We start from the raw sequence: 12,237 nt of genomic DNA on the forward strand, positions 1-12,237 counted from the left end.
CAATATGTTTACAAAGCACAGTAAAAATTCTGTGTAGAGGGTTTTTTTCCCCTTCAAATTACATTCTTTTATTTGAATTGGATAAGCCACAAAGTATAATACATTTGTCTGAATTTTCTGGTTGTGTTGTCTGTTCTATTCTAATGACCTCCTAAATATATAGCCTTCCTTCTGCTACCCCTCAGCTTCCTAGTTTAGGTTACACGCACATCCTGTGTGCTCTGTCTCCCTCTCTCTCTTTTAACTTATATGTATTTTTTAATTAGAGAAGTTGTATATTTACAGAAAAATCATGCAGAAAAAAAATTTCCATATACACCCTCCTTTCCCCAGAAAGAATCATATTAACACCTTGCGTTAGTGTGGTACTTTTGTTATAATCAATGAAGGAATATTATTATAGTTGTGCTATTAACTATAGACCGTAGTTTACATTAGAGTTTTTAATCCTGACTGACTGGAGCTAGAGTAGTCTTTCCCTTAACAACTGATTTTTGGGGAAGAAAAGAAATCAATGGCAGTCACTGCAGACGGTATTTTCAAGGTTTTATTGGTTTTGGTACTTTTGGTATTTTAAATTTAGCAAGAATTTGTTAAAGGCTCTCTGCATTTTCTCCTGTTTCTCAGTGTACATGGTACAAAATAATAACAATCACTGTTTTAAGTTTTGAGTATTTACTGTGTGTTGGGCAAGTGTGTTTAATGTATAATTTCAGTTAATCTTCCCAAGAGCCCTAAATGGGCTGTCTAAAGAGAGGAAACTTACCTTCAGTCACACAGTCAATAACTGATGTAACCTGGATTTAAATGCAGGTCTGTTTGTCACTGAAAACTTTATGCTTCTTTCAACATTTTCCTCTATTCCTCAGAAAGGCATAAAAGGAGGATCATAATAGCTGTGGTGCCATTTCCTAGGGAGGGGCAGCAGACTGCTCTTCATGTGCTTTTGGCTTGGTGACCTCTAGGGGTGGCCTTGAAATAATGGAGCCACAAATTACAATAGAGTTTTTCCCAGAAGTACTACCCGGCTAATTACGGAATTTGGAGAGATTGTGCCTAATCTTGTATAGCAACATTTGGTATTCTAGGGACCAGTGCCTTTGAACACTCGGCTTCTGGTGTGACTCTAGACTTGAGAGCAACTTCCTGAAACCTTACTACTCACCTAGCAGCTTGTTAGAAATGCAGAATCTAAGGCCCCATCTATACTTACTGAATTAGAATCTGTATTTTAACAAGATTCTCAGGTAATTAAAATTTGGGAATCACTGCCCTCAACAATTAAAAGGAAAGAAAAAGTCAAGAAGAGTCAAAGATCTAAAGATGATGAGCAATGTATTGTGATTGGAAGACTCTGGTTAGCTATGTTTATAGAAAGATCTCTTGAGAAGCTAGGGATCCTGACGGCAAACAAGAGAATAATTAAGGTTAGCAATTAGTAATGGGGTGGGGGTAACAGAGACCATGACAACAGAAAGCTTTACATTTTAAATTGATAAGACTTTAGAGATCACTGGAAAAAAGAACCATCATTGGAAAAGAGACCAAAGATTGAAATTTTCTGCAACTTTGCTGAGTGAGGAGAGTGGAATAATAGGCAAGCATCTACTTGAACTTCATTACAGGAGATCTTGAAGGCAGAGGGGAAATTGTCAGATGACAAAAGTTCTACCATATAATACTCAACTTGCTTTCCAAAACAATTCATGATTATGTGATTTGACTGTTGCTGAAGTTTTACTGTTTTTATTTGAAAGCTATTACTAATTGTCTGCCTTCCCAGTTGTTCTAGTTTGCTAATGCTGCTGGAATGCAAAACACCAGAGATGGATTGACTTATATAAATGGGGGTTTATTTGGTTACACAGTTACAGTCTTAAGGTCATAAAGTGTCCAAGGTAACACATCAGCAATTGGGTACCTTCACTGGAGAATGACCAATGGTGTTCGGAAAATCTGTTAGCTGGGAAGGCACGTGGCCGGTGTCTGCTCCAGGTTCTGGTTTCAAATGACTTGCTCCCAGGACGTTCCTCTCTAGGCTTCAGCTTCTCAAAAATGTCACTCTCAGTTGCTCTTGGGGCATTTGTCCTCTCCTAGCCTCTCCGGAGCAAAAGTCTGCTTTCCAAGGCCATCTCCAAAATGTCTCTGTAAGCTGAAGCTCCTCTCTCGGTTCCACTCAAAGAGTTACAGTCTAATTACTACTGATAGGTCCGCCCACACAAGATTACATCAAAGATAATGGCGTTTGGGGGGGGCATAATACATTCAAACTGGCACACCAGTAGATACCAGATGATGAAAATTTTACCATATCTTCTTTACTTGATTGAATAGAAAGAGGGCAGATGGATATATAGACCAACTTAAAAAAACCCTACAAAACTGCAATGTATTAGGAAACTTGACAAAATTCGAACTAAACTTTGGTGATATAAAAGCTACATTTAAATACTGTGGGCATTGTATTTTTAAGTTTGATTCAGATGTTACATTTGATCCAAAATATGCTTTTCTTTTATTACTTAGGAATCATGTTCGTTCAAATAGTTTGAATTGTTAAAATCATACAATCTTAGAGTTGGATGGGATCTTAGAGGATCTAGACCAACCTCTCCTCTACAGTAGGTGCCTTTTCTATGGTAATTTGCCAGGTGATCATCTAGAATATAAGTATTTTTACAATACAGTATTCTTTGAATTAAGGGCATCAATAATAATTCTACAATTACAGGATTAATAAATTGGAGAACTTGTGATCTAAGTATTTAAGGATATGGAATTTGGAAGGGGCAATGGAGACTAAGTTCACTTTCTGATTTATCATATTTCAGTGAGACAATGAACTCTATTGTGGAGAGTAGGCATTTATTTCCTGAGAGGTGTGTTTCTCAGCTGTGCTAGGAGAAAGATGCTTTGTTGGTAGTATTGTCAGGTAGCTACATGAATTGACTTCCTGGGTTCTTGGTTATGCTGAAGCTATGAAGGCAGGGACAGACTTTCTGATCATCTAGTCAGGGTCATGACTTAGGCTGGTTATGTTCTGTTGCCTTTATTGTATCCTTGGGAGCATATGGTCAAGGCAGCCACAGGGGAGTAGAAGTTGTCAAGGACCACATTTACTGGATATTGGTCATCCAAAGAATGTGTAACTGGGAAAAATTTTACCTTCTTGACTGTTTCCAGAATGCTGTGATCCTGGGAAAAGATTGCTAATTAATAAGGTGATAAAGGATTAGTGCTTAATATACCATTTCCTCTATAGCCCCGTGTCTTTTAACACTTCTGTGTAAAAGTTGGTTTCATGACCTAATGCTAAGAGTTGGTCTCAGTGTACAGAATCACATAAACATTTCTCAAATAAATGCTGTTTTTGTGAAATTTTAAGTGATTTTAATACATATGTCTCTCTCCTTTCCACATTGTATCCCACAATATTGTAACTGTAGGGTTCATCTGCTGATCGGAGTCAGTGGAGGGAACCAACCAGAACATCTGATGGCTTGTGCTCGCTTTATGAAGCAGCTTTATGTCTGTTTGAAGAGGTACGTAATAATCATAGTTTTTGCGTTAAAAGTTACTGCTATGGTATGTATTTATCCCTTAAAAATAATCCATCTAATCTATGGAAGGATACAGAAGAAAGTGACTTCAGTGGTTCACTCTAGAGAGTAAAGCTGTAGTGTTTGGGGTTAGGGGTGGGAAGAAGGCATACTTTCAATGTATGCCCTTTTATTCCGTTTGAATTTTGTATCGTGTAGATAACCTTCATTTAAAAAATGTATTGTTAGATAAGACAGATGTAGAAAGCCACGTAAACAAAGGTATGGTTTAATGAATTATTATAAAATAAATGCTTTTCTAACCTCTATCTAGGTCAAGAAATAGAAATTTGCCAACCACTCCAGAAGCCCTTTCATGTCCTGATCATAACCCTTTTCTTCTTCCCAAAAGTAAACACTATCCTGATTTGGAGAATAAACATTTCCTTGCATTTCTTTATCATTTTGTCACTTAGGTGTGCATCCCTAGGCAGTGTAGATCTGTCTATTCCATTAAAAAAATTGATGTCTTTTAAATGTCTTAATCCATAGGTTACCCCTCCATTCTTTTCTTTTCTTTCAGTGTATATGTTTAGGAACTTAGGTTTTTTAGCCTGTAGGATTTCCCACAGTTTGGATTTTGCTGATTGATTACTTATGATGCAGTTCAGTATATTTTCTCTGTCCTTTCTATTTCCTGCAAATTGGTGGCTGGATCCAGAAACTTGATAAGTGACAGGCTTGATCCCTTTGACAAGACTGTACATAGTGTTATGTTCTTCCATCAGGACAAACATAATTTCTTGTTCTCTCTCTTGTGGTATTGCCCTTGATACTTAATGCCTAGATCACTTCATTGGTGGTTGCAAATGGAAATATTATTTCATTTCTTTTTTTCATTTATTATGATGTTTTTGTAGAGAGATGCTTCCCTCATTAACTATTTGGTTAATTAATCTGGTACAATTCATGAAGGAAAGGCAAGATAAAAGTTTGATTCCCACTCCCTTCTCCCTGCCCCTATTTTTTTATTTACTAGTTTTCAGTTTAATGAATTGGTTCCCTATTATCTTCCAAACTTGACAAGTTAATTTCATTTTAAAAATATTATTATGAACTCATAGATTTAAGCATATTTGAGTTTCAATCCATTGAATTTTTATATGTAGTGAAGCTCTTTTTGTTCTGTCTTTGTTCAGTGGGAGTTGGTTCAGGGTGGTTCCTAAGTTCTTTTGACATAGCCTAATAATCTTTGATAGCTTCCTTGCTGTTTGATATTTCAAATTGTTCCAGGCTCATCTTATACATTTCTTGTCTCAGACCTGGAATCACTTAGCTATTTCTTCAAAAAGCCTGGCTTCTTTTTGTGGGAAATGATATTTCAGGAGCACAGTCAGGATGCCAGAGATGCTTATCACTACTGAGTTTGACGTTGTTTCTAGGCTTTTATAGTGGTCATAGCTAGGAAATGTGTGTGAGTGTGTTTAAAGCTAAAATACCTCATGAGTTCGCACTCATACTTTCAATTCAAATTCTGACTATAGAATTTTTACTTAATATTCTCTACATTGCATTTTATCTCTTTTTTTTTCCTAAACTGAGAACACTGGTTCTTAAGTATACAGAGATGATAGAATTAGACTATCCCATAATTGCTCATTTGCTTTAATCATATGTTAAACATACATAGTCTTAAAATAACAAGACAAATACTACCACTGTATGATTACTGAACACATTAATTTTTTTTACATATGCTCTCCCATTTTTTTTAATAATTGTATGTTATCTATATAGTAAGAACATGTCATTACACACTCTGCCTTTTAACCCTCATTTAGTCTTAAGTAATTATGTATTTAATTCTCATCACCAATCTTTATCAATGTTTCTCTAGTCTTTTGGGTTGTCTGAAGCTCATTTTCTAGTAAATTCCTTAAGAAAGGCTTATAGGAACAAGATTCCTTGAGTTCTTGCATATTGATAATTGCTGTGCCCTTTATCCTTGAAAGTCAGTTTTAAGAATATAAAATCATTGGCTTGCTTTTTCTTTTCTTGACTATTTTAAATGTGTTATTCCAATTTCCTCTAGCATAAAATTTTGTTCTTGAAGAAAATCTGATTTTCTTTCCTATGTGAATCATGTGCTCTTTATGCTGTGAAGCCAAAAGGATTTTTTTTCCTTATTTTCCTAGAATACATCTTTATTTTTGGGGGGGTGGGGTGGAAAGAACGGTTTTATTCACACACCATTCAGTCCATCCAAAGTGTACAACCAATGACTCTCTGCACAATCACAGAGTTGTGCCTTCACCACCATAGTCAACCTGAGAACATTCTCATTGCTCCAAAAAAAGAGAAAAATTCCTAGTTTACTGACACTATTATTGACAGTTAGCACCAGCACCATACCCTTGCCACATTCAATGCAAGAACACTGCAACATTACTGTCAACTATGGCCCGTAATCTGCATTAGTTGTACTTCCCCTATATACCACCCCATTATCAATGCCCTGTAATAGTGACATATATCCGCTGTAGTCCATGCAAGAACATTCTTATATTTGCACAACTACCCACAGTCACCGTCCACACCAGGGTTCACTGTGCTACACAGTCTCATGTTTTATCCTCTAGCTTTACTTCTAGTGACTTACATGATCATTCAGGAGGGTAGTGACTTTCAAAAACTTAGAATACATCTTGATTTTATTTGTTCTGGGTCAATATTCTCAGGTACATAGTATCCTCTTTGAATATGTAGTTTCAGATCTTTTCTTATTTTAGGAAATTTTTCCAAAATTATGGTTCTTAGTCATTTTTTTTATTCCTTTAATTTGGTTCTTTTCTTTACGGACTCCTGTTATTTGTATGTTGGATCTTTGCCTCAGTATTTGTCACTTTTTCTTGAATACTTTTTATAACTTTTCTCATTTTTTATGTCTAAAAATTTCTTCTTTTTCATTTTGTTCCTCTTAAGGCATTATCTACTATATTTGTTTACTCTTGGGGATTCCTTTTTTTTTTTTTTTTTTTAATCTTCATTTTATTGAGATATATTCACATACCATGCAGTCATACAAAACAAATCGTACATTCAATTGTTCACAGTACCATTACATAGTTGTACATTCATCACCTAAAGCAATCCCTGACACCTTCATTAGCACACACACAAAAATAATAAGAATAATAATTAAAGTGAAAAAGAGCTATTGAAGTAAAAAAAGAACACTGGGTACCTTTATCTGTTTGTTTGTTTGTTTCCTTCCCCTGTTTTTCTACTCATCCATCCATAAACTAGACAAAGTGGAGTGTGGTCCTTATGGTTTTCCCAATCTCATTGTCACCCCTCATGAGCTACATTTTTATACAATTGTCTTCGGGATTCATGGGTTCTGGGTTGTAGTTTGATAGTTTCAGGTATCCACCACCAGCTACCCCAATTCTTTAGAACCTAAGAAGGGTTGTCTAAATTGTGTGTAAGAGTGCCCACCAGAGTGACCTCTCGGGTCCTTTTGGAATCTCTCTGCCACTGAAGCTTATTTCATTTCCTTTCACATCCCCCTTTTGGTCAAGAAGATGTTCTCCGTCCCACGATGCCATGTCTGCATTCCTCCCCGGGAGTCATATTCCACGTTGCCAAGGAGATTCACTCCCCTGGGTGTCTGATCCCACGTAGGGGGGAGGGCAGTGATTTCACGTTTCAAGTTTGCTTAGGTAGAGAGAGAGGGCCACATCTGAGCAATAAACAGGCATTCGGGAGGAGGCTCTTAGGCACAATTATAGGGAGGCCTAGCCTCTCCTTTGCAGCAACCGTCCTCCCAAGGGTAAAACCTACGGTAGAGGGCTCAACCCATCAAACCACCAGTTCCCTATGTCTGTGGTCATGTTAGCAACCATTGAGGTGGGGTAGGCCAACACCCCTGCACTCTCCACAGGCTCCCCAAGGGGGCACTACATATTTTTTTCCTTTTTTTTTTTTTTTTTTTTTTTCCTTAACCTTTTTTTCCTTTTTAAATCAATTGTATGGAAAAAAAATTTAAAAAAAAAAAAGGAAAAAAAAGAAAAACATACAATAAAAGAACATTTCAAAGAGACCATAACAAGGGAGTAAGAGAAAGACAAGTAACCTAAGATAACAGCTTTACTTCCAACCTGTTCCTACTTTACCCCAAGAAAGTTACATAATATAGCAACATTTCTGTGAACTTGCTCCTACTATATGCATCAGAAATTAACAGACCATAGTCATTCCTGGGCATCCCCAGAACGTTAAATGGCTTATCTGTTCTTCTTGGATTACTGTTCCCCCTTCCTTAATTGCTCTCTGTTGCTAGTTCCCCTACATTCTACATTATAAACCATTCGTTTTACATTTTTCAAGGTTCACATTAGTGGTAGCATATAATATTTCTCTTTCTGTGCCTGGCTTATTTTGCTCAGCATTATGTCTTCAAGGTTCATCCATGTTGTCATATGTTTCATGAGGTCGTTCCTTCTTACTGCTGTGTAGTATTCCATCGTGTGTATATACCACATTTTCTTTATCCAGTCATCTGTTGAAGGACATTTGGGTTGTTTCCATCTCTTGGCAATTGTGAATAATGCTGCTATGAACATTGGCGTGCAGATATCTGTTCGTGTCACTGCTTTCCGATCTTCCGGGTATATACCGAGAAGTGCAATTGCTGGATCGAATGGTAACTCTATTTCTAGTTCTCTAAGGAACTGCCAGACTGACTTCCAGAGTGGCTAAACCATTATACAGTCCCACCAACAATGAATGAGTTCCAATTTCTCCACATCCCCTCCAGCATTTGTAGTTTCCTGTTTGTTTAATGGCAGCCACTCTAATCGGTGTTAGATGGTATCTCTTTGTGGTCTTAATTTGCATCTCTCTAATACCTAGTGAAGCTGAACATTTTTTCATGTTTCTTGGCCATTTGTATTTCCTCTTCAGAGAACGGTCTTTTCAGATCTTTTGCCCATTTTATAATTGGGCTGTCTGTACTATTGTCATTGAGTTGTAGGATTTCTTTATATATGCAAGATATCAGTCTTTTGTCAGATACATTGTTTCCAAAAATTTATTCCCATTGAGTTGGCTGCCTCTTTACCTTTTTGAGAAATTCCTTTGAGGTGCAGAAACTTCTAAGCTTGAGGAGTTCCCATTTATCTATTTTTTCTTTTGTTGCGTGTGCTGTGGGTGTAAAGTCTAGGAAGTGGCCGCCTAATACAAGGTTTTGAAGACGTTTTCCTACATTATCTTCTAGGAGTTTTATGGTACTTTCTTTTATATTGAGATCTTTGGTCCATTTTGAGTTAATTTTTGTGTAGGGTGTGAGGTAGGGGTCCTCTTTCATTCGTTTGGATATGGATATCCAACTCTCCCAGCCCCATTTGTTGAATGCACCATTATGACTCAGTTCAGTGACTTTGGGGGCCTTATCAAAGATCAGTCGGCCATAGATCTGAGGGTCTATCTCCGAATTCTCAATTCGATTCCATTGATCTATATGTCTATCTTTGTGCCACTACCATGCTGTTTTGACAACTGTGGCTTTATAATAAGCTTCAAAGTCAGGGAGTGTAAGTCCTCCCACTTCATTTTTCTTTTTTAGAGTGTCTTTATCAATTCGAGGCATCTTCCCTTTCCAAATAAATTTGATAACTAGCTTATCCAAGTCTGCAAAGTAGGTTGTTGGAATTTTGATTGGGATTGCATTGAATCTGTAGATGAGTTTGGGTAGAATTGACATCTTAATGACATTTAGCCTTCTATCCATGAACATGGAATATTTTTCCATCTTTTAAGGTCTCCTTCTATTTCTTTTAGTAGAGTTATGTAGTTTTCTTTGTATAGGTCTTTTACATCTTTGGTTAAGTTTATTCCTAGGTACTTGATTTTTTTAGTTGCTATTGAAAATGGTATCTTTTTCTTGAGTGTCTCTTCAGTTTGTTCATTTCTAGCATGTAGAAACATTACTGACTTATGTGCATTAATCTTGTATCCCGCTACTTTGCTAAATTTGTGTATTAGCTCTAGTAGCTGTATCGTCGATTTCTCAGGGTTTTCCAGATATAAGATCATATCGTCTGCAAACAATGACAGTTTTACTTCTTCTTTTCCAATTTGGATGCCTTTTATTTCTTTGTCTTGCCAGATTGCCCTGGCTAGCACTTCCAGCACAATGTTGAATAACAGTGGTGACAGCGGGCATCCTTGTCTTGTTCCTGATCTTAGAGGGAAGGCTTTCAGTCTCTCACCATTGAGTACTATGCTGGCTGTGGGTTTTTCATATATGCTCTTTATCATGTTGAGGAAGTTTCCTTCAATTCCTACCTTTTGAAGTGTTTTTATCAAAAAGGGATGTTGGATTTTGTCAAATGCTTTTTCAGCATCTATTGAGATGATCAATTGATTTTTCCCTTTTGACTTGTTAATGTGTTGTAATACATTGATTGATTTTCTTATGTTGAACCATCCTTGCATGCCTGGAATGAACCCCACTTGGTCATGGTGTATGATTTTTTTAATGTGTCTTTGGATTCGATTTGCAAGTATTTTGTTGAGGATTTTTGCATCTATATTCATTAGGGAGATTGGCCGGTAGTTTTCCTTTTTTGTAACATCTTTGCCTGGTTTTGGTATTAGATTGATGTTAGCTTCATAAAATGAGTTAGGTAGTGTTCCATTTTCTTCAATGTTTTGAAAGAGTTTGAGTAAGATTGGTGTCAGTTCTTTCTGGAAAGTTTGGTAGAATTCCCCTGTGAAGCCATTTGGCCCTGGGCATTTATTTGTGGGAAGATTTTTGATGACTGATTGGATCTCTTTGCTTGTGATAGGTTGATTGAGGTCTTCTGTTTCTTCTCTGGTCAGTCTAGGTTGTTCATATGTTTCCAGGAAATTGTCCATTTCCTCTACTATTATCCAGTTTGTTGCCATACAGTTGTTCATAGTATCCTCTTAAAGTTTTTTAAATTTCTTTGGGATCTGCAGTTATGTCACCTTTTTCATTCATTATTTTGTGTATATGGGTCTTCTCTCTTTTTGATTTTGTCAGTGTAGCTAGGGGCTTGTCAATCTTGTTGATCTTCTCAAAGAACCAACTTTTGGTGATATTTATCCTCTCTATTGTTTTTTTGCTCTCTATGTCATTTATTTCTGCTTTAATCCTTGTTATTTCTTTTCTTGTACTTGGTTTAGGATTGGTTTGCTGTTCATTTTCTAGCTTCTTCAGTTGATCCATTAGTTCTTTGATTTTGGCTCTTTCTTCCTGTTTAATATATGCATTTAGTGCTATAAATTTCCCCCTTAGTACTGCTTTTGCTGCATCCCATAGGTTTTGGTATGTTGTGTTCTCATTTTCATTCGTCTCTATATATTTAGCAATTTCTCTTGCTATTTCTTCTTTAACCCACTGATTGTTTAGGAGTGTGTTGTTTAACCTCCAAGTATTTGTGAGTTTTCTATGTCTCTGATGGTTATTGACTTCTAATTGTATTCCATTGTGGTCAGAGAATGTGCTTTGAATAATTTCAATCTTTTTAAATTTGCTGAGGCTTGTTTTATGTCCCAGCATATGATCTATTCTGGAGAAAGTTCCGTGAGCACTGGAAAAGTATGTGTATCCTGGTGATTTGGGATGTAATGTTCTGTATATGTCTGTTAAATCTAATTCATTTATCAGATTGTTTAGGTTTTCAATTTCCTTATTGGTCCTCTGTCTGGTTGATCTATCTGTAGGAGAGAGTGATGTGTTGAAGTCTCCCACAATTATTGTGGAAACATCAATTGCTTCCTTTAGTTTTGCCAGTGTTTCTCTCATGTATTTTGTGGCACCTTGATTGGGTGCATAGACATTTACGATTGTTATTTCTTCTTGTTGAATTGCCCCTTTTATTAGTATGTAGTGGCCTTCTTTGTCTCTCAAAACATCCCTGCATTTAAAGTCTGTTTTATCTGAGATTAATATTGCTACACCTGCTTTCTTTTGGCTGTAGCTTGCATGAAATATTTTTTTCCATCCTTTCACTTTCAATTTCTTTGTGTCCCTGTGTCTAAGATGAGTCTCTTGTATACAACATATTGATGGTTCATTTTTTTTGATCCATTCTGCGAATCTGTATCTTTTAATTGGGGAGTTTCATCCAGTTGCATTCAACGTTATAACCATGAAGGCATTTCTTGAATCAGCCATCTTATCCTTTGGTTTATGTTTGTCATATATATTTTTCCCCTCTCTCTATTAATATCCTTTATTGTACCCATACCGAATCTCTTTAGTACTGAACCTTTCTCCAAGTCTCTCTGTCCTTTCTTTGTTTCTCTGTCTGTAGGGCTCCCTTTAGTATCTCCAGTAGGGCAGGTCTCTTGTTGGCAAATTCTCTCAGCATTTGTTTGTCTGTGAAAAATTTAAGCTCTCCCTCAAATTTGAAGGAGAGCTTTGCTGGATAAAGTATTCTTGGTTGGAAATTTTTCTCACTCAGAATTTTAAATATATCGTGCCACTGCCTTCTTGCCTCCATGGTGGCTGCTGAGTAGTCACTACTTAGTCTTATGCTGTTTCCTTTGTATGTGGTGAATTGCTTTTCTCTTGCTGCTTTCAGAACTTGCTCCTTCTCTTCCGTGTTTGACAGTGTGATCAGAATATGTCTCGGAGTGGGTTTTTTTGGATTTATTCTATTTGGAG

The 12,237-nt window shown here is 36.6% G+C and overlaps 1 protein-coding gene across 7 annotated transcripts in view; it reads left to right on the top strand.

Moving 5' to 3' along the window:
* The window catches only part of HERC1 (HECT and RLD domain containing E3 ubiquitin protein ligase family member 1), a 260,009-nt gene that overhangs the window by 69,406 nt on the left and 178,366 nt on the right, over positions 1 to 12,237 (top strand). For all 7 annotated transcript variants that reach the window (XM_037833741.1, XM_037833743.1, XM_037833744.1 and 4 more), the window contains exon 3: positions 3,447 to 3,542. In XM_037833741.1, the coding sequence (XP_037689669.1) occupies positions 3,447 to 3,542 (96 nt within the window). The remainder of the gene's footprint in view (positions 1 to 3,446; positions 3,543 to 12,237) is intronic.

Source organism: Choloepus didactylus, chromosome 4, assembly GCF_015220235.1.
Source record: "Choloepus didactylus isolate mChoDid1 chromosome 4, mChoDid1.pri, whole genome shotgun sequence".
Taxonomy (NCBI): domain Eukaryota; kingdom Metazoa; phylum Chordata; class Mammalia; order Pilosa; family Megalonychidae; genus Choloepus; species Choloepus didactylus.